The sequence below is a fragment of the Tupaia chinensis genome, unplaced genomic scaffold, assembly GCF_000334495.1.
Source record: "Tupaia chinensis unplaced genomic scaffold, TupChi_1.0 Scaffold000112_1, whole genome shotgun sequence".
Taxonomy (NCBI): Eukaryota; Metazoa; Chordata; class Mammalia; order Scandentia; family Tupaiidae; genus Tupaia; species Tupaia belangeri.
In genome coordinates, this window is record NW_006159576.1 from 3,009,683 (window position 1) to 3,031,650 (window position 21,968).

Sequence of the window (21,968 nt, forward strand, 5' to 3'; positions counted from 1 at the left end):
ATTCCATTTGTTATTATATTTTTTATTTTGACCAGAGAGAGACAGAGAAAGAGAGAAAAGGAAAGGGAAAAAGCAAGCTGCCAGGTCTGGGCCTCAAATCTCAATCAGCCATGTGGGAATCCAGTGCCTTTAACCACCACACCACCTGCCAGCTCCAGGTGTTGTTTTCCTTTAGTCTATTAATGGTAGCTAGAATGGTTTCCCAATTTTTAAAACAATCTTGCATCCCTGAATACATTCTATTTGGTCATGGTGCATAATTCTTTCTATATATAGCTGCATTTTATTTGCTAATGTTTGTTCAAGATTTTTGTATGTATTAAGTTGTCTGGAAAGTCATGACATAATTTGCTATGTTTTCCTATGCAAAAATGCATCATGACTTCCCCAACAATCCAATATATTCATAAAGGATACTGGCCTATAGTTTCATTTTTGTACTATCCATTTCTGGCTTTGGTATTAAGCGGCATAAAATAAGTTGGAAAGTGCTCCTTTTTTTCTGTTTTCTAGAAAAATTATGCAGAACTGGTTTTAATTGGTGAAATTCTACAGCAAAACCATCTGAGCACTATTCACTTTTATATTTATAGTTTGATTTGATCTTAACTACCTTGCAAAGGGGGTATTTTACAGATATGGTACTTACGGCACAGAGAAATCAAGTGACTTGCACAAGATCTGCAAGTCTGATCTTCAGTTAAAAATCATTTCCACGATACCACAGTTCTTGAGTTAGTCTAGGCAGACTTTCTATTTATTCAGAATTTCTTTTATTTTTAAAGAATTATTTAATTTTATTTATTCATTTAGTTCTTTTAATTTGACCAGAGAGAGACAGAGAAAGAGAGGGAAAGTGAGAAAGCAAGCCACCAGGTCCAGGACTTGAACCATGGTCGGCCATGTGGGAGTATCCAGTGCCTTAACCACCACAACACCTGCTGGTCCCCTCATTTAGAATTTCTTTGGGAAATAAGGAAAGAGAATAATCTTATCTGTTCCTGACTCCCCCACCCCCATGGCAGTTTCCTTTTTGCCTGGCATTCTGTTTAAGTTATTAGAGAATAACAAGGCACCTAGCAAACTACAGTGTATTAATGCAGTCATAAAGGTACAGTGTAAAAGACTGATGTTCGAGACCAGCGGATGGCATAATGGTTACATCACTGGATTCTGACATAGTTGACCGTGGTTCAAGTCCCGGACCCAACAGCTTAAACTCACTCTGGGTGTGTATGTGTGAGTGCCCAAAATCCCAAAAGGAGAATGGAGAAGGGATTGCAGCATGGCCATCCCTTCTGGGATTTCTCGCTTTCTGTCCCTCTGTTTTCGGCTAGCACACAAGCCCTATAGCAAAAATATAATAATAATAAATAAATAATAATAAAGATGGATGTTCCAATGACATGGTGAGGATGTGCCCAATTGCAAAGCCCCCAAGGCAAAACAAGACAAAAATATCTGGAAGGAGGAGGAACTTCTGCTTCCTGCAGGCCCTGACCAACTCTCCGGGAAGTTTCAGTGGTCATCTCCTCATCCATCCCTCATCACCCATCCCCAGATTTCCAGCCAGGAATGACTGTCTCCTTTAAGTACGATATTTATTTCCTAGGCATTTTCCTCTGTCTGCACTATTCCTTCTGGGATTTTTTTTTCTCCCAGCTCGAAGCACATCACTTCCTAGTTCAATAGTCTCAGTGATTTCCTGTCATCCGTCATTCTCAACTTTATGGTTGTTTCTATCATGTTTATGGGTCTCTAACTTCACAGAACAGAAGCACTACCTGGAGGAACTAGGTAAGAGTGCAGAGACTCTGATTCGGTGACTATGGATGGGGCCTAGAAATCTGCATTTCCATCACCTCCTCCTGGTGATTCTGATGCAAGTCGTCCACAGAATGCATTCTGATGACACAGGGATAAAGGGCACAGCCCTGGCCTGGCTTTTAGAGCCCTCTACAATTCAATTCCAGCTTACTTAGTCAATAGCACCCCTGCTTCCCCCTCACTCCATCTCTCTCCAGGAGGTACAGTGCAGCCCAACCACAGCAGCTGAGAGTAGACCATTGGTGGCAGGCTATACATTGTGCAATTTCTGCTTCTTTGTTTTTGTTTTGTTTGTTTTATATTTTGGAGAGATTTTTGCTATAGGGTGTGTGCACTCTCCAGAGAGTCAGAGAGAGACAGAAAGAGAGAAATCACTCCCCAGGGTAGATGGCCATGCCACAGTCCCTTTTCCTCCATTCTCCTCTCGGGATTTTGGGCATTCACCCACATGCACCCAGCATGAGTTTTGAACTGCCAGATCTGGGACTCGTCAACTATATGAGAGTCCAGCGACATAACCATTATGCCTTCGGCTGGTCCCACACTGTGCAATTTCTGGATATTTGCTGGAACACCTCACTCTACTGGGAAAACTTCCTCACTTTATTTGTTCAAGCTCTATCTTCTTTCAGAGCCAAACTCAAAGCTTACCTCTTCCCAGAAGCCATTCCCACCTCCTCCAGGCAAAAATAATCTCCCCTGTCCCTTTCTGTCCTTGTCCTTAGTATTTCATATTTCAGTACTCTGTACTCTGTAGTACAGGGTCATTCACAGGATTGGTTACCATCCATTGGTTGATAGGTTGTGACCAGCTTTGTATTTAAATGTATGACTGTCAGTGTGTAACAGTATAGTGTTTTGTGATATCTTTATTTCAGTTAAAGATAACACATGCACACATATGCATGTTTTGTTTCATGATATAAAACATGTTTTTACCGTGGGTTGTAGTAAAACAACATTGCTAGCCACCGCTATAGCACTTGTGCCAACGTGCCTCTCCGTAGAGCCATTGCGCTTTCCCGATTACTGTGACTCTTTGGAGAATAATGAGTAAAGTCATCTTCATGCTCATATCCCTGTAGCATCCATTATGGAGTTTTGTGTTCAGTAAATGTTTACTGAATTGAGCGAAACTGCCCGGTCACAGTCATAACTCTTCTAGGTTTAACTATTGCACACCAAGTGACCTTTTTCAGATGTTAGAGTGGGGGCTTCTTTGTGAGATGGTGAACTCTGGGGCTGGCCTAGGGAAGGGTCTTCTTATCTTGGCCAGAAAGAAGGGGGGGGGCATCTTCTGCATCAGTGAGAATGCTCAGTGCAATAAATTTTCCCTGGAAATTCGGAAACATGGTCTCAGGAAGGAAGTGAACCAAGATGGCCCAGTGGAAGGACATCCTAGAGGCGTGAGCATAGGGACAGTCACATGGGCTTTCTATGTGTGAACATTAGCTGAGCACCTGTTGCTCAATAATAAAGCCATGCAGGGTGCTAAAAAGACAAGGAAGCCTTCAGCATGGGCGATGGGCTGGACTGCGTTTGGACCAGAGAGTTTCCTTAAACCCACACAGTGGCTCAAAGGACGTCGTCAAGGGCATTGACCTGGGAACAGATGCTGCGGATCATCTCACACCAGCTTGCTTCTCACACGTGTGCGGTCACCTCTCCTTGAGTAGAGCACTGGGGACCTCTTATCCACAGGGCAGTGCCTGTCTTTGAGGAACTCATGGAACAGAGGAGGAGTTGGCACACAGGCTTTCAGAAACAGTTTCCAGGAATGCATAGCAAAGCAGCAGGCTGTAATGCCAGAGGAGGCTGGGAGGAGGCTGGGCAGAGTCCATGCTGGATGGGGGTAGAGCTGGGCTTTAAACGAGATGCTTGGTTAAGTGGAGAGGAGGGAGAGGGCACCTCTCGGAGGACGCGGAGAGTGAGGAAGACTTGGTTTATTGCAGCTGATGGTTTGTGACAGCCAAGGGCTAGATGGAAATGATCCTGAGGGAAATGGATATGAAGAACCAAGAGAGAGAAGGGGTTGTGGACTTCACTCCAATACCATAAGAGTTTTTATTACAAAGCATTTAAATCAGCCTCAAAATAAGACTTGAAAATGAATAAAGTCATATCTTTTTCATTCATTTTTTTGTTTGGCTTCATTTTCTTTGTTGTTGTTGTTTTTGTTTTGTTTTGTTTTTTTCAGAGACAGGGTTTTGGTATGATGCCGGGCTGGCCTCAAACTCCAGATCCTGCTTTCAGCTCCCAAATAGTTGGGATTACAAGTGTGTGCCACTGTACATGGTGGTCATGTTATTCTTTTAAAAGGCAAATGTGGCACACCTATTAGAATGGCCAAGATCAAAACCCCACAATATCAAATGCTCGTGAGGAGCCACAGGAACTCTCCCTCATCACTGGTAGGAATGCAAAATGGTATAGACACTTTAGAGGAGGTTTGCAGGAGCCAGCAGGTGCCATGGTGGTTAAGGCACTGGACTCCTACATGGCTGACTGTGGTTCGAATCCCAGATTTGGCAGCTTGCTTTCTCACTTTTCCTCCCTCTCTTTCTCTCTCTGGTGAGCACATGTACCCTATCGAAAATTAATAATAATAATAATTAATAAAATGAAATAAGTAATTTTTTCAAAAAGCTTACAATTTCTTACAAAACTAAACGTACTGTACCATATGAGGCACATGTTGTACTCCTCTATATTTACTCAAATGAGTTGAAAACTTATGTTCACACAAAAAGCTACATATTATTGTTATACTGGCTTTATTTTGAAAATTATTTTTAATAGTTCTACCTACTCGGCAGGCTCAGAGATCCTTTGAATGGAATTCTCGGCCTCCTCGTGTTCCCTCAGCAGGCCCGGCGTTTTGCATCTCACCCTAACTGTATTCTTAGGGTCCCTGTCTCTTACCTAAAACTTCATGTAAAGCATGAACTGTGATCACCAATAGTGCGTTAGTGTTGACTCCGCGAGTGCAGCAAATGTGCCACAGTAGTGCAAGATTATCACTACAAGGGTGGGGGCCGTGTGGGGGTAGGTGGGAGGCTGAGTACGTGGTATTTTGTATGACTGTGCGGCTATTCTGTACTCTCACATGGTTCTGAAACGAACCCATTCATTTCATTCCAGAGATTTCACATTAAAAGAAAGAGAGAGAGAAGAATCAGATGTAGTGAGCCTTGTTTTTAAGTATTAAGAGCCAGCAAGGTAATCCTAGAAACTCACTTGTGACCCTCACAGCCAGCCTGGCTGTCCAGCGCTGATTGCGAATTCCCTCCCGGTAAAATCCATGCCAGATTTCCTTAGCCCGTACAAGCCCAGATCCTCTGGGATTTGTACAGTGAGTCCCTTGGAAATAAAGTAGATCCAGGTTTTCGGACTCCTTCCTAGTTTTACTGAACTTTATCACAAAAATGAAATTAGGCCTGTCCTATAAATATGAAAAGTCAACACTGTATTTCTAGCAAAGGAAAGAAGGTTTTTCTTTGATTTTTTTTTTTCTCATCCAGCTATACTGATGGCGGTCTCAGCTGGTAGTTAATTTTTCATAAATATGTAGAAAGCCCTTTAAATTTGTTTTGATTTTTTTTTTACTCTTCTGAGTAATTAAATGAGGCAATCAGCACATCTTTCATATTATAAGGAGGCTTAAAAAAAACTACCCTGCTTATTGGAATTTTTTTCTACAAGTGACAATACAAGTAAATTCCAATCCATAGCTGTAATGGCCTTTAATGAAGACGTTGTTTTAAACCCCTCAGAGCTACACCGAGCTCCGCCCACAGAAGGCCTTTAAAACAGAATTAACCTCCTGGAGTTCTAAATCCTTTTGCTTTAGGGGCTGAACACTGGCTTTATAACCTTTTGAATCACCGACATTTGCTTTGAACGTTGACACTTTCTATTTAGATGGCAGGAGAGGCAGGAAATACACTTTAGCGTGACAGCACAGAACACATCGATTTCAATGATCACCTTTGATCCACACCTTTCGTCTTCCTAACGTGCAATTTTCTTCTCTTCACTAGAAAGAGCCAGGGATTATCTACACAAAACCGGAAGGTTTATCGTGATTGGCGGCATCGTCTCCCCTGTCCACGACTCCTATGGAAAACAGGTGGGTTTCTGCGTTCGCCCCTCTTCTCTGCCACCTCCCTCCCTGACCTGCTAGCTGCTCTGGGATGAAACAGTCCCACTGCCACCCTGGCTGAGGGGAAATGCTCAATGCCTGGTGCAGCCACCCTGCCTCCTATCTTGAGGCCAGTCAGACTTAGGGTGGGGTGGACGCTGGAGCAGCAGCTGGGAGAACAGCTGTGCACCAGCAGGCATGCTCACAGCGCCAGCCCAGCGGAACTCATTATGGGAGAAGCGGGCACACCGTGGGGTAGGAGGAGGCATGGCTGCCAAGGTGGCTAGTTGTGTGTTGAGCTACATCAGGCAAGACTTCCCTGGGATTTTAGGACAAAATGGTCTATGCTTCTTATGATCTGACTTAAACTTTATTTCCCTGCCCTTCTCTCTTTGTCGCATGTCCCAGAAAATCTCGATGCTCTATCAGCCATTCTCCCGTTCTGGGGGAAGTCACTTGAACTGCCAGGCTGAACCATAAGACAAAGCCACATGTGACGATACGACCCACCTCCATGCACACACACAGCAGCTACTCTGCACAGAGAGGCTCCTTTATGGACCCTGGTGGGGTGGCGTGCGCCGCAGACACACACCCTTCATCCGTGTCTGTCGGTGGGGACAAATAACGGTGTCACATCTCTCATTCCCTCACCACCGGAAAATGGCTGCACTTTGACCATGGGCTGACTGGAGCTGTGTTCCGGGGATCCTGTGGGGATGGAGGGAGTCTCCGATTATTAGGGTGATCTCTGCGAAAAGTTAGGGTGGCCGAGTCACAGGCTGGGAAAGAATTTAGGGACTCAGAGATAATATGTAGGAAGGAATTTCTTCCCTTTCCAACAGGGGAAAGGGCGCAGATGTGGAGAATGTCATCGGCTTTGAGGGGTGGGAAAAGGAGCTTTCCCTGGGACCTGAGGAAAGGGGGCAGTGGTTGGGTAATGAGAGCGATCCTAGGACAAGCATCTGTCGGTCCTTGGGTTCTGCTGTTGTTATCTCTGGGTGTCATGTCTGGCTGCTTTGATCTGCCATGTATTTGAAGGTTTGTTGATGTTTCAGTGTCAGCAAGGGACAGTCTCAATCTCCATATCTGAAGGCAGAAACTTAGAAAATACAAGGTCAGCCATCTGTGAGGAAGTCAAGAAAGGGCCAACTAATGTGGGAAGAAAAAGGGGGGAGGAGAAAGCATGTCTGAAGCACCTGGGAGTTGTTGAAGGAAATAACCCACTCTGTACAAAATAATAATTAATGCGGTTTCTTTCTTTTCTTTTTTAAAGAATTATTTATTTAATTCCATTTGTTATTATTAATTTAAAATTTGGCCCAGAAACAGATAAAGAGAGAAAGGGAAAGCGAGAAAGAAAGCCACTGGGTCCAGAACTCAAACCATAGTCAGCCATCTGGGAATCCAGCGCCTTTAGCCACCACGCCACCTGCTAGTCCCAATGGGATTTATTCCTAAACAGAATATGAGTGACCTAGGCTCAGAGAGGAGGCAAAACGTCCCTATCTCTCTGGGTGATCAGGTACAGGGCTTCCTTTAATTTGATTTTAAGAATGAGAGAGAGTTTAGAATTTAGTGAAGAGTTTTTCCATTGATCTGGCTGAAAAAGGTGGTACATGGGGGGAGGTTTATAGATTCTAGGTGGGTTTACAGGTTTTAGGCTGGTTATTGGAAAAGGAAAGTTGCTGAGATCAGAAAGGAATGTCCTTTAACAGCGATAGGGAGGCTTAATATACATCACAGAGATACTCCAGCGCTGTTCCAGGAGCAGGATGGAGGAAGAATCCTATTACCAATGATCCAGAACAGTCTGTCAGTATCTGTTGGCATGACTCCCCCTAGGCCCTCTGGAAAAGATTTTGGAAAAATAGGAAAAAACAGTCAGACTTCTGTCCACAGAGTTTTAATGAATCTTCCCTATTAAGGTGTCAGAAAAACCACATGGAAACACACTGAGTGAACCCCATGCCAAGGAATGAGCCCTTTCCAATGTCTTAAGATGCTTGGGTGGCTTTTAACCCCTTCACCGATCATTGCTCTGCTGTTTCCCAGGGCCTCGTGTCAAGCCGGCACCGTCTCATCATGTGTCAGCTGGCCGTCCAGAACTCCGACTGGATCAGGTAGGGCTGACTCGGTGATGCCCGCAGGCTTTGCACTCTGCCTCCACTGAAGCAGGCAGTGTGGGACTCCTGGGGTGGGGTGTGGAAGGAGCAGGGGTCCCAGAGTGATTTGGCTCATTAAGGGTGGGGAGAGGGGAGAGAGGTGATGGACCCCATGCAGGTCTAATGTGTAGACCTCTGAGAGTGGGGGAGGTCCAGATGATAATTTAATTTTTGAACCAATCTATGGGGCCCTTGAAACTAAAGAGGGAAATTTACGTGTTTCATCTTCTTCAGTGCCTTCTGGTTTTAGAATGATTCTTAGAGCTGGCAAAAAAAAAAAAAATCGCTGGGGCTTTGGTGAGGTTGGTGCAGAACATCAGACATGCCTCCCACTCTGTTCAAACTTCACTGCACTAACTCACAACCCGTCAGGGAATGTTCCTGTGCCTTGGCAACTTTGCATCCTCTAGGGGTCGCACACTGACCCCTGGACAAGAACAGGGACAGAGGGGTGGCCTGCGAGCACTGCCCCTGATGGCATCCATGCCAAGTCACAGCCAGCCATGGCTTTGCACTCTGCCTGGTTCAGACACGCAGTTAGGATGGTGGTTCCCCCCAACCCCCACCACAGAGCTTACAGTGTAATTAAAGCAGGCTTCCACTAATTATGCTAATTATGCTCCCCAAAGTTCCAACCGTTATAATTTGCATGAGAAGATGACGTTCTAAAGAAATAATGGCTCCCCACTGTGCTGTCGTTTTTTTCCCCCATGGAAAGTAAGTAGCATCTAGAGGTTTCCATGAAAGGCGAGAAGTGCTGACCTCTGGATGCGTGAGCCCTGAAGGGCCCCAAAGTTGGAAATGGGAGCAGTGGAGGGGATCCACAATGATAATTAGACAGTGCTCCTTGTCACTTGGGCACAGTGATTTGGGTGAGAAGCACATGCCAGTTAGTTAGAGTCTCTCCTCCCTTCCAAGACAGACGCAGCTGCCTATCTCCTGTGAGTTGCAGGCTAGAAAAGTCGCATGGCTTGACCAAAGGATCAGCTTAGACATGAGGCCTTTTAATGTAACTCCTGATCTGGGGAAAAGGAGGTCCCGGGGGAGAACCCTGAGCAGGCTGCTGTTACTACTTGGCTGTGCACACCGAGCAGTGTCTGGGATAAGCCCCTCATTCCTTCAACAGGTGCATGCTCAGTGCTGACTGCCAGCCTGACCCTGTCTAGGCACTTGGAAAACCAGCGTCAGAGCACTGAGATCACTGGGGAGTCCAAGAGCGAGTGCTAGAGACAGGGCTGGCTCTGGGAGGGCCCCTGGCACAGGGAGCCTGTTGAACCGGGCCAAGTGTCTGCCCATCTCTGGGTACCTGTGTATGCCTGGCACTGGGGAGGGACCTGGGAGGAGCCAGGCTCTGGAGGAGCTGATTGTCAGGGCTTGCAGAGAATGAGCTGTCATCGCTGGGAACCTTAGGTGTGTGTGCATGGTGGGGCGTGTGGGGAATGCTCAACTGCTAAGAAGATGTTTGAGAAATATCCCAGTTTAGCAGCTCATTAAGTTGGCAATTAAGCTGAGTGCTGCTTCAGGCTGGGACGGGATCCCTGCTCACTTCACAAGCCAGTGTGCAGCAGACTCACCAGTCTCTGGGTCTGTACCTTCTGGTCTGACTGCCATGCCTTCCCCCCAAGCCCACAGGGTCCCCACTGCACAGGGCTGGTTCTCCAGGGCTTGCAGCCTAGCAAGGATAACCTCGGCACCACTCGAGGGGGCCCTGCTTTATTTAACCCTTATAATCCTAGAGGGTCCAGAGCAGAATTCCTGGGTTTTGGTAAGAATAAGAGCAAGACACTGTGCTAAGTACCATACATATACAATTTACCAAGTCTTTCTAACAAAACCACAAGATAGTTACTGTTGCTAATCCCATTTTACAGATGGGGAAAGCCAGGCACTGAGGGATTGTGTAACATTCCCAAAGCCACACAGCTGGGAATTGCTAAGGCTGGGATTAAACTGGTCAGACTGCTACCAGCATCTGTTCTCAGAAGCCTCCGCCATCTTCTCCTCTTACAGAGGAGGAGACTGGGGCTCAGAAGAGTGTTTCCCACCCTGGTTTTTGTCTGATTGAGATCAAGCACATGGTATGGCCAGACCTGCCCAGCTCTCTGAGCTGGGGTCTTAGAAAGGGATTAAGGAAAGTCAGTGAGCATGGAAATCAAGAGAATTTCTCTCCCACGGTGTTAGGGTGGACCCATGGGAGTGCTACCAGGACACCTGGCAGACGACCTGCAGTGTGCTGGAACACCACCGCGACCTCATGAAGGTGAGCTGGGCTGCAGCTGGGGGGTGTGGGGCCACCAGGGTGCTGGGGAGAGGCCCACAGAAGCCAGGGGGCTGCTGGCTCACTAGCCTGGTCTCAGCTTCCTTTTCCTCTGTCAGCTGTGGGAGTGACCAGCCTGGAGGGAGCAGTGAATTAGGAGCCAGGAGGAGCCCCAGAGACTGCTCCCTGCCTCACACCCTCTAACTGGGTCTCCTGTTGGGGGCATTGCTGTGGGATATGACTTGGTTGGTTAAGCTGGGAGTAAGTTCAGGTGCAATTAAGGAGCCCAGTTGCAGGACTTCAGAAGATGGAGACAGGACGAGGCTGAGAAAGGAAGGCTGCAGCAGGGAGGAGCCCTTGCAAGAGAGCAGTGGCCAAGCTCTCTCCCCTGCCTGTTGGGGACCACCCGCCCTTGCTTCAGCACAGGCTGCTGAGGCAGAGGCACTGCACACCTGCCAGGCATTGCACCGCATCCTCAGCACTCTCCTGACAAGGGCCCCTGCAAATGGGATCTGCTGGCTGTGTTTAGTGGGAAAGAGGAAGGGCAGGGAGGAGCCCAGGATCTGAGGGTCTGCAGGGAGTGCTTAGTGAATGCGGACTGGGAACACTTCCTATCCGAACCCCACTCGAGCTGCAGCCTGTGGAGACCACAAACTGGCTAACAAGTGCAGAAGTATCCTTCCCAGATCAACGCTGACCCATCAGCTCCCACAGTGACAGACACATGCCGCGCCGTCAATGGCAGGAAGCTTGACTGGCCAAGACGAGGACAAGTCCTTTCACCTCCTGACTCTGACGTGGCGCCTTCCCCAGCCCCGATGACCATGTATGAGGCGCGTTCTGATGCAGGGAGAGCCTCTGCTCTATTGGAGTGTCTATCACAATCCTGTCCTTGGGGAGCAGCCTTACTCCCTGACTCAGCACCACACCAACTACACAATTACGCTTCATTTTATTTTATTTTTGAGAGATTTTTGCTATAGGGTACGTGTACTCACCAGAGAGACAGAGAGATAGAAAGCGAGAATCAACCCCCAGGAGGGATGGCCACGCTGCAATCCCTTGTCCTCTGTTCTCTCAGAATCTTGGACAGGCACACACCCAGGCCCAGTATGAGTTTTAAGTCACTGGGTCTGGGGCTCAAACCATGGTTGACTAAGTGGGAGTCCAGAGATGTAACCATTATGCCATCTGCTGGTCCCAACTGTGCTTTATTTTAATAGATGTGGAGCTTTAGGGCTCTAGAACAGGGAGAAGTGGAGGCCGACTGGGTATTATCTACTAAGTTTTCCCCCCAGTGGAATTGAAGAAAATGGATCTCCCTTCCCACCACTTTCAGAACCCTTTACGTACATCTTGGCTCTTTTTAGGTCCTCTTGAAAAGACTCTGCATGGGGTCACACTGACTTGCTCTTCTGTGCTGGTCTTAACAGCAGTCGTGAAGAAAGACACTCATCTTACTGTACAAAATTGTACCAGCCAGGACGGGCTAAGATAGGCTGCAGTAACAAACAGCCTTAACATTTCAGTAGCTTCACACAAGGTGCTTTTTTTTTTTTTTTTTTTTAAGATTATTTATTTCTTCCATGCATGAGACAGAGAGAGAGACAAAGACAGAGACAGAGACAACAGCACCCTCAACAGGATCCTGATGCCACAAATCCTCCTCCAGCCTCAGCCAACCCTGTATCATGAGGGAGTGTTTGCCTGGCATACTCAGAGAGGGTTCTGGACTGGGGTCATGAACCTTCCCGTGTGGGACTGCCTTGCAGAGCTGCACTACCCCCTGACCCTAACACAAGTTAATTTTCCACGCTCCAGGTCACCTGGGGCCTGTGCACCTACAGGTCACACAGCAGCCTCAGGCTCCATGACAGAAGTGGAAGCATTTCCTAGCACTGGTTGTTCTGGCCATTTATTCATTTAGAGAGGTTTTGCTGTAGGGCGCGTGCACGCACCAGAAACACAGAGAGAGACAGAGAGACAGAAAGCGAGAAATCACCCCCCAGAGGAGATGGCCATGCCGCAATCCCTTCTCCTCCATTTTTCTCTCGGGATCTTGGGCATGCACGCACACGCACCCGGCATGAGTTTAAGCTCCCAGGTCCGGGCCTGAAAGAATGGATGACTACATGGGAGTCCAGCGACATAGCCATTACGCCAACTGCTGGTCCCGCCTGGTTATTGTTTTACTGTCTAAATGCTTGGGTTTCCTGAACTTCCCCTCTGTTACTCACGCCCAGGGCATGAATCCGGGCCAGAGGAGCTCTGCCAGGAGCCCCAGCTGTGGCAGGATGAGCAGAGGCTGGCAGAGAATGTAGGTCATGCATGGCCCCTGCCTGGAGTGGGAGCACTTTGCCTCCAGTGACGCCCCGCCTTCCCGGTCCTGGGATGAGGCTGGTGTTCCTGGCCTGGAGAGTAGACCTGCCAGAGCAATAGAGGCGTGGTGTGATGGGTATTCAGGATGATATCTGGGACGGCTTAGACCAGAAAGCCACAGAGGGCTGACATGCCAAGAGCTGGGCTTGCGGCCAACTGCTTCTATGCAGTAGAACAAGTGGAAGGCGACTCCATGCTGCAAGAGGAAGCAACCCCTCAGCCACCAGACCAGTCCTCAATAAGAATGTGGCATCTGCTGGGACCAGCAGTTAGTGTAATGGCTATGTCGTTGAACTACCATGTAGCCGATTGTGGTTCGAGTCCCGGACCCGATGGCTTAAACTCACACTGGGCATGTGTGCGTGTGTGCCCAAGATCCTGAGAGGAGAATGGAGGAGAAGGGATTGCAGCATGGCCATCGCCCCTGGGGGTTGATTTCTCGCTTTCTGTCTCTCTGTCTCTCTCTGTCTTTCTGGCGAGTGCACATGCCCTATAACAAAAACCTCTCAAAAAAAAAAAAAGAATGTGGCGTCTGATTTTCTGCTGAATGAATACTATAAGGAGGCTCAGCACCCTTCCACTCCACCAGGACCAGCTGGGCAGAGTGTCCACAAAGCAGGCTGAGAAAACCCTGTGGTTGACCCTGGCTCCCAAACGCAGCTGGAGGTTCCTGTGGCCCACTCCTGTCAGGGATTTCATACAAATGACAAGTCACCCCATGAGACAAATGCCTGCCTGTCAGAAGGACCCAGGTGCTGTCCTGCCTGCAGAAAGGCTGCAGAGGAGGTACCCAGAGGGTCACCCCAGCCCTGGGGCTTGGGGTCACCTGGCATCAAGACTCAAGTCATTCAGAAAGAGTCGGGGATGCCATCATGCCTGAGATGCTGGCGCTCAGGGCAGGGACCCTGAATGAGCAAGGGTTCTGGGGAAGCAAAGCATACTGGGAATGCGGCCTATGTTTCTCAGTGCCCAGTAGCTCCTCCACTCCCGTGGGCAAGCAGGATGCTTCGGGGTCGTCTGCGAAGACTGCTGCATTACCAGCCCTGTACCTTCGCTGGAGCAGAAGCAGCAGGCAGATAACACTAGACCATGGATAACACATGGAGAATTTCCGTTGGCTCTGGAATGTGCATTCACACCAGGCAGCAGGCACGGGAGTGCTCAGGAGCCAGCCACCCCCCTTCCTGCAGTGCAAACACGCCCACGCTGCCTGGCACTGCTCTCTGGCTTGGGCCTGTGATTGACATCTCCGCCTGAAGAGACCGCAGGTGGTGATGGTGCCTTGTGTTTGCGTGACCTTTCCCAAGGGGACAGAGCCCGCAGACAGTCTCATCTGAGCCCCATGAAGCAGGCAGGAGGGCAGGTCCTCGTATTACACAGAGGTTGAAGACACTGGCCGCTGCTTATGGCCAGGCACTCTGCAGACAATTTGCAAATGCTCTCTCCGGTAACCCTCCACTGGCTAAAAAGGCAGGGGTATTGTTAGACCCTTGAGGTTTAGGAGCTGTCCAAGGTCACATGGGTCTGAATTTGTAGCCTGCTCTATGTGACACCAAGTCCCTGCTTTTCCCTCTGAGTTGTCCTGTTTCCTACCAACCTAGTGGCCTTGGGGTACTGCTGGGTCTAGAACCCGCCCAGGGCTCTCCCCTGCTCTGGGCAGCCACCCCGTGATGGACAAGCAGATGACTACAGAGAGCTGCGAAATGCTTTCCCAAGTCTCTTGGCTAATGACCTTGACTCAGCACTTCTTCTGCCTAGAGGGTGACTGGCTGCATCCTCTCCAATGTCAACACCCCCTCCGTGACGCCTGTGATCGGACAGCCCCAGCATGAGACGCCCCAGCCCATTTACCAGAACAACAACGTGCCCACCAAGCCCACTGCAGGTAAGGCGCTCTGGCCTGGGGGCTCTCAGACCTGAGACACCAGGAGCATGTCTTCAAACACCATGGCTGGGCTCCACCCTGGAATTCAGTTCAGTCAGTGTGGGAGGGAGGGGGTCTGTGTTTCTAATAAGGGGATGCTGGTCTTGGGACTGTGCGTTGAGAACCATTAATACAAAGCGTTGGAGCAAAGTATTCACAATCGCATTGAGGGGGTGGTGGTGAGAATTTTCTTCTGCATTTAGATATAAATGTGACGGACTTCAAAAAGTTGGGGGGAGTGGAGTTAATGTACCAGTTTCTTTTGGTGCAGAATTTTTTTGTTGTTGTTCTTTGTGTGTGTGTGTGTTTTTTTGTTTGTTTGTTTGTTTGTTTTTGCCATAGGGCATGTGTACTCACCAGAGAGAGACAGAGAGAGGGAAAATGAGAAATCACCGCCCCCCAGGCAGTATGGTCATGCTACAATCTCTTCTCCTCCTCTTGGGATTTTGGGCATGCACACACACATGCCCAGTATGAGTTTTAAGCCACCAGGTCCAGGACTCGAAGGAGAGTTACACCTTAATAACCATGCCACCTGCTGGTCCCAGTGCAGAAATTTTTGAAAACCATGCATAGTATTTGTGTGTGTGTGTGTGTGTGTGTGTGTGTGAGAGAGAGAGAGAGAGAGAGAGAGCGCATATGCTATAGCGCATATGCACTCACAAGAGAGACACAGAGAGAAAGCAAAAGTGAGAAATCACCCTCCAGGGAGGATGGCCATGCTACAATCCCTTCTTCTCCATTCTCTTTTGGGGATTTTGGGCACTCATGCACATGTGCCTGGTGTGAGTTTGAGGTCACCTAGTCTGGAACTCAAACTGCAGTCAACCATGTATATTCCAGTGACATAACCATTATGCCATCTGCTGGTCCCCAGAATAATTTATTTAATTAATTTGTTTATGATTATTATTATTGTTTAATTTACCAGAGAGAGAAAGAAAGAGAGGGAAAATGAGAAAGTAAGCCACCAGGTCCAGGACTCGAACAATAGCTGGCCATGTTGGGAATCTAGCACCTTAACCACCACAACACCTGCTGGCCCCAATGCATTCTTATTTAATGGAGTAATTCTGTGATCTAGCTCTCATGTTCCCATTTACATAGAGAAAACTGAGATTTAGAGAAGCTATGCGGTTTACCTGAAGTCACACAGCTTACAAGCAGAAGAGCTAGAATTCATTTGCAGGACTGTCAGGTTTCACAATCTATGCTCTGACATTTTCCTCCACCTAATTCCCAGAGAGATTCTGCAACTGCCTTTTGGGCTTAGAGGCCATAAGCTACTACATTATTGGTCTATTAGAAACAGAATAATTCACAAAGGACCAGAATTTTACAGTTTGCATGCAGCTACATGTGGGGTTCTGGAACATTTTCTGGATTGGAGCCCAGAGAGATAGTTAAAAACCAGATCCCTCTCAACCAAACAGGAGATCTCATTATTCTAAAGACCATCTGCCTGAGAAGGAATGCCTGAGCCTGGCAGAAATGATTCCAAGTGTGTGCTTTGCCATGGCGGAGTCGCCTCTCATGTGGGTGTTACTGCCAGTGTGGGCGTGGCTAAGGCCAGGCTTCAGACACACCCAAGTAGAAATGCATATAGGAAAGCTAAGAAAAACCGAAAGCATACAAGGGGATCTTCAAAAGTTCGTGGAAAAATGAAATTAAAGTACGAGAATATTTTGGTGCAAAAATTTCTTGAGATCCATGCATGTTTATTTCATAATATGCCTTTTTCATGAACCTTTTGAAGGTCCTGTGTATAATACCCTTTCTGTTATGTTTTTCTTTATCCATGGTGGAATGTGTATAAAGTCACATAAGAATGGAAAAGAAAGACATGAGTAGCTTTCAGTCTGGTCACACCACGATCCCATCCCTTGTCCTGCAGCCCCTTGGATCTTGGGCACTTGCACGTGTGCCTGGCGTGTTTGTATGTGTACCTGGTTTTTGTTTCTTTTTTAAGTTTTTTACTGAAGGGCAAGTGTATTCACCATAGAGAGGGAAACAGAGAGGGAAAGTGAGCAATCACCCTTTAGGGAGGATGGCTACTCCACCATCCCTTCCCCTCCATTCTTCTCTCAGGATTTTAGGCATGCACACGCGCCTGGCAGGATTTTCAAGCTGCCATGTCCAGGGCTCAAATTGCAGTCAACCATGTGGGAGTCCAGCAACCTAACCACCATGACACCTGCTGGCCTGGCAAGTTTTTCAGGCTGACCAGGACAAGGATTCAAGCAGAGGTCACCATGTGGGATCCAGCTTCCCCTGAGGAGCGCATCACCACTGTGCCACAGAGCCCATCCAGTCGTGCTCTTTCAACGGAGAATCTGACCCACCTTAGGTGGACGGAACCCACCCCATCGCACAGTAGTTAAGCTCTGAGCTAAGGGAGCTGGACCCCATATGGCCACTTTTCAAATTCTGGCCCTGGAGACTTGAAAAACATACTAAGTACATGTGTGTGCCTGCCCAGGATCCTGACCAGATGGAGAAAAGGAGGAAACAATTGCAGTGTGACCAGGCTGCAATAGAGGGTACTTTTCTCTCTCTCTTTCTGGCTTGTACGGATGCCCTCTGATATTAAAAAGGGGGAAGAGGAAGGACCAGCAGATGGCGTGATGGTTATGTTACTGGACTCCCACATAGTTGACCATGGTTCGAGTCCTGTACCCAGTGGCTTAAATTCATAGCGGACACATGAGTTTGTGTGCCCAAAATCCCAAGAGGAGAGTGGAGGAGAAGGGATTACAGCATGGCCATCCTCCCGGGGCAGGGGGGAGGGGGGCTTCTTGCTTTCTGTCCCTCTGTCTCTCTGGCAAGTATACAGACCCTATAGCAAAAATCTCTCTAAAAAATAAAACAAACAAACAAACAAAAAAACAGGGGAAGAAAATAAATTATGTAAGCAGTGGTTATCTCTAGGTGTAGAATTATAGATACTTTTTCTTTCTCTCTTTATATATTTTCCTTCTCTGTGCTTTCCAATTTTTCAACAAGTTTTTAAAAGAAGTTTTTGCCTTAGGGCACATGCACTCACCAGAGAGACAGTGAGAGGGAAAGTGAGAAATCACCCTCCCACCCCTGGGGATGGTCTCTCGTCTCATTCTCTTCCCCTCCATACTCCTCCCAGAGTCTTGGGCATGCATGCACATGTTCCTGATGGGAATTTTCAAGCTACCAGACCTGGGATTCGAACTGCAGTAGTCCCGCGACATAACCACTACTCTACCAGCTGGCCCCAGTTTTTCAATTTCAATGAATAAATGTGACCAGAAAATAGACTCCAGTCTATAGCCCACAGTGCTTGTGCCTCAGACTGTGAATAAAAAGAGGAAGTTTTGAGGGCAGCAGGTGGTGTGGTAGTTAAGACCTTGACTCCCACATGGCTGACTGCAGTTCGAGTCCCAGACCTAATGGCTTGCTTTCTCACTTTCCCTCTCTTTCTCTTTCCATCTCCCTCTCTGGTCAAATTAAAAAATAATAATAAATAAAATTAAATAATTCTTTTAATTCTTTTTTAAAAGAATTATTTATTTCATTTTATTTAGTTATTCATTTATTTTTAATTTGACCAGAGAGAGAGATAGAAAGAGAGAGAGAGGATAAGTGGGAAAGCAAGCCACCAGGTCTGGGACTCAAACCATGGTTGGCCATGTGGGAATGTCCAGCACCTTAACCACCATGCCACCTGCTAGTCACCCTCCCCCACCATCCCATGTTCCCCTCGTTGCTAACGGTGGCCCCAAAGCTGGGCTGATGTAGGTGCAGGTTGTGAGTGGATCTCTCCTGCTGCCCTGTCTGTCCCGCTCTCTCCCACAGCCAAGATCTTGGGGAAGGTGGGAGAAAGCCTCAGCAGGATCTGCTGCGTCCGCCCTCCTGTGGAGCGCTTCACCTTCGTGGGTAAGGAAGCCCCCTCCCAGTCCCCGCTCTGTTCTCTCCCCCTCCCTCTGTTCATTCAGAGAACACCCCAACCCCCCAGCACCTGGGCTAGCTCTGAATGTTTATGCCCCCTCCTCTTCGTTCTTACACTGAAGTCCTGATCTTCAAGGTTGTAGAATTAAGAAGTGGGGCCTCTGGGAGAGGATTAGAGCCTGAGGGTGGAGCCCTGGAGAACGGGATTAGTTCCCTTATTGAACAGGCCCGAGAGCTCGCTAGTGTCTTCCACCTGTGAACCAGAACATTCCCTCAGCAGATGCTGAGCCTGCCGCACCTTGGTCTTCCACGGTGAGAAACACATTTCTGCCCCGGACAAGCCGCCCAGCCTATGGTATTTGGTTACGGCAGCTGAGAGACTGAGACAGCCTATTGTGGGATGACTATTTATAGAGCAATAATTGAAAGAGGGCAGAGGTCACAGCAGTGCCACCAGGGCCACAGGGCCAAGCTGTGATGGTCAGCCTGGCCTGGGGCTGCCTGGGAGACCGCCCTGGGCACCCCCCGCCAGGGCTGTGCTATTCCTCCACCCCCTTCCCCCGTAGTGTATGCCGGCACACGGAGAGCTGTGCAGTGGGCCCGGAGTCCCTGCCGGTCCTCCCAGCTCTGGCTGTCTGCGCTGCTGAGAGGCACGCTCTTTCCTGCATTGCCTGTGTGCTGGCTGCTCCCCAGGGAGCATGGGTGACAACATCAGAACCACTGGGGCTCTCCCTCCTGCAAACCCCCCGCTCATCTCTGCAGAGAGCTGAAGGCTGAGACATCATTCTTTTGATTCTTTGGGGCTGGTGTTCCATTTCTTAGATTTGGAGGCAGAGGAGGGACACGGGACCCAGATAGCATGTCCACAGAATGTGGGCATGGCCCAGGTGACAGTGCGCACCAAGTCTCTGCCCTTCTCCCCTCGGGTTCTTGGTACATTCTGTCATTAAAGAAACAAAAATGAAAACCTCAGTGTTTTCAGCTTTGCTTATTCTTTAAGCCAGGTAACCCTTAAGGAACCAGGGTCACCTCTTGTGACTAAGAGGCCATCTCCTTAGGTTTTGAGGGCATTGCTCTGGGGACAGCCTCCCTAAGCTACAGAGACCACAGAAGCCACTCAGCAGGCGTGTGTGCATGCTCGTCTCCAGTTCCGGAGAGGCATCTGCTTCTGAGATTCCCCAAATGTGAAGTCCTGCCCTGGGCAGCAGGGCTGCCCCCTCTCAGCTGTGCTTGACTGTGCTCTCCACGCTCTCTCCCGACGTCCCCTGGGTGGGAAGGACGCCTTCTTTCTTTGCATGCCCCCTCCACACCCCAGCTGCTCCTCCTGAGGCCCCAGCTACTCCTCCTGAGGGCCCCTTGGGCAGATGGCATGCTGGGTACTAGGATGCCTATTCCCTAACGTCTCTGTGTTCCCTCCTCTTTCGTAGATGAGAACGCCAACCTGGGCACGGTGATGCGGTACGAGGAGATCGGTGAGTGGGAGTGCGGAAGGGGGGACATTTGGAGCCACCTGCTGCCACCCCAGCAACGTGGAGGAGTGGAGAGCCTTGCAAACTCTGAGTTGCATTAGCAGCAGGGTCTCCTCTCAGAAGGATTGATCATTTCCCTGCTGAGAGTGTCTTCTTAGTTGAAGGGGCTCAGGCCAGCTCTGGGAGGATGAGTTGGCCTGCCGAGCCTCCCCGCCCCCATGTAGAAGACACGCAAAGCTGTAGTGCCACCTGGAGATCCTTTCATCCTGGACACACACAAGGCAGAAGCCCTCCTCTGCCTTCTTTTTTTTTTTTTTTTTTTTTTTTTTGAGAGACTTTCACTGTAGGGCGCGTGCGCTCGCCAGAGAGACAGAGAGAGACATAGAGACAGAAAGCGAGAAATCACCCCCCAGAGGGGATGGTCACGCCGCAATCCCTTCTCCTCCATCCTCCTCTCGGGATCTTGGGCACGCACGCACACGCGCCCGGCGTGAGTTTTAACCCCCCGGGTCCGGGACACGAACCGCGGTCGACTACGTGGGAGTCCAGCGACATAGCCATTAGGCTAACTGCTGGTTCCCCTCCTCTGCCTTCTTTATCAGAGGTTTCCAGTGCTTGAGGGGAGTGAGGGGGAAAGGGGCCCTGGAGTCATCTCCACAGCCTCTCCTGCAGCCTGGGCTGAGGCCAAGGCAGCTGCTGTCTGTGTGAGCACCTCTAGCCAGCTCAGTGCCCATGTGGGTGAGAGCAGGTGACGGCTGAGACCCAGGGCTGCAGGTGGGAAGGAGCTGCCTGCCAGCCCAGGTCAGCTGGGCACCAAATCAGAAAAGGGAAGTCTTTCCAAGGTTCTGGAGGGCTGAGACACAGGCGTGAGACCCAGGTGTCTGAGCTGGGGAAGAGTGCAGAGGCCGAGTGGAGCTGTTCACCAAGAGGGGCGAGGTCCACCAGCGGCTGCTCGGAAGGGACAGTGTAGAGAGGGAGGGAGACATGCTGGCTTGGAGAAGGGGGGCTGGAGGACCACTGCCTCCCCTGGGGTCATGGCACGGCACGATTCAGGTGGTCCCTGCCTGCCTGCGTGAGCGGTGGCAATAGGATGGCCGAGGCTTCACACAGCTAGGCTCCTGGGAGGATGCACGGAGGGACGGCAGTACTTCCTGCTCAGCCTGAGTCTGGGTGACCTGGGAAGGGAGGTGGGTCCTCTTGCCCTTGTGCTCTGGGGCTCACTCATGCCTCTCCTTGTTTTTGCCAGAGGGTGTATGAACTCGTTGGGGGGTGGGGGCAGAAGAGAGGTGAGAAAGCACCCCCCAGGGGCCATGGTCATGCTGCATTCCTTCTCCTTGTCTCTCCTCCTGGCACCCTGGAAGCTGGTGACAGCACAGCTCAGGACTGAGGCCCCACAGATGCAGCTTTGACGGGGACCAAACGGACATGCCCCTGAGTTCATAGATGCTTGTTGAGTCTCCCCCTGGGTGGAGGGCTCCCTGACACCGTTTCCAGAATCCCAGGCTGCCTTCTCCATGGCTCAGTTTTAGTAAGCAAGGCAGTCTCCTGGCTGTTTTAAAGGACAACGGGCCTCGCTGGGGTGAATCAGAGTGAGTAAAGGAGGGAGGAGCAGGAAGGGGCCTCAGCCTCCTCCGCAAGCCTTTGGCTGAGGACAGTGGCTGTGCACACGTGCCTGGCGTGTTTCTCAAGCCGCCGAGCCTGGGACTTGAACTGCTTAGTTGGCTGTGTGTGAGTCATTGCACTTGGCTGGGAAAGTGAGTCCCTGCTTTGGGAATGGAAGAGATCATCTCCATGACGGGAAGCAGGGTTTCTCAAGCTCAGCCTGTCTGGCTTTTGGGACCAGATGACGTTTGCGCTGCCGCCCTGCGCGCTGTGGGCTGTTCAGCAG

General features: G+C 49.4%; 1 protein-coding gene across 5 annotated transcripts in view; it reads left to right on the top strand.

Annotated features, from left to right (window-relative positions):
* Positions 1 to 21,968, top strand: part of NMNAT2 (nicotinamide nucleotide adenylyltransferase 2) — a 267,967-nt gene that overhangs the window by 211,065 nt on the left and 34,934 nt on the right. For all 5 annotated transcript variants that reach the window (XM_006143883.3, XM_006143884.3, XM_006143885.3 and 2 more), the window contains 6 exons: positions 5,868 to 5,956; positions 8,024 to 8,091; positions 10,315 to 10,393; positions 14,528 to 14,654; positions 18,519 to 18,599; positions 20,039 to 20,083. In XM_006143883.3, coding sequence (XP_006143945.1) covers positions 5,868 to 5,956; positions 8,024 to 8,091; positions 10,315 to 10,393; positions 14,528 to 14,654; positions 18,519 to 18,599; positions 20,039 to 20,083 — 489 coding nt within the window. The remainder of the gene's footprint in view (positions 1 to 5,867; positions 5,957 to 8,023; positions 8,092 to 10,314; positions 10,394 to 14,527; positions 14,655 to 18,518; positions 18,600 to 20,038; positions 20,084 to 21,968) is intronic.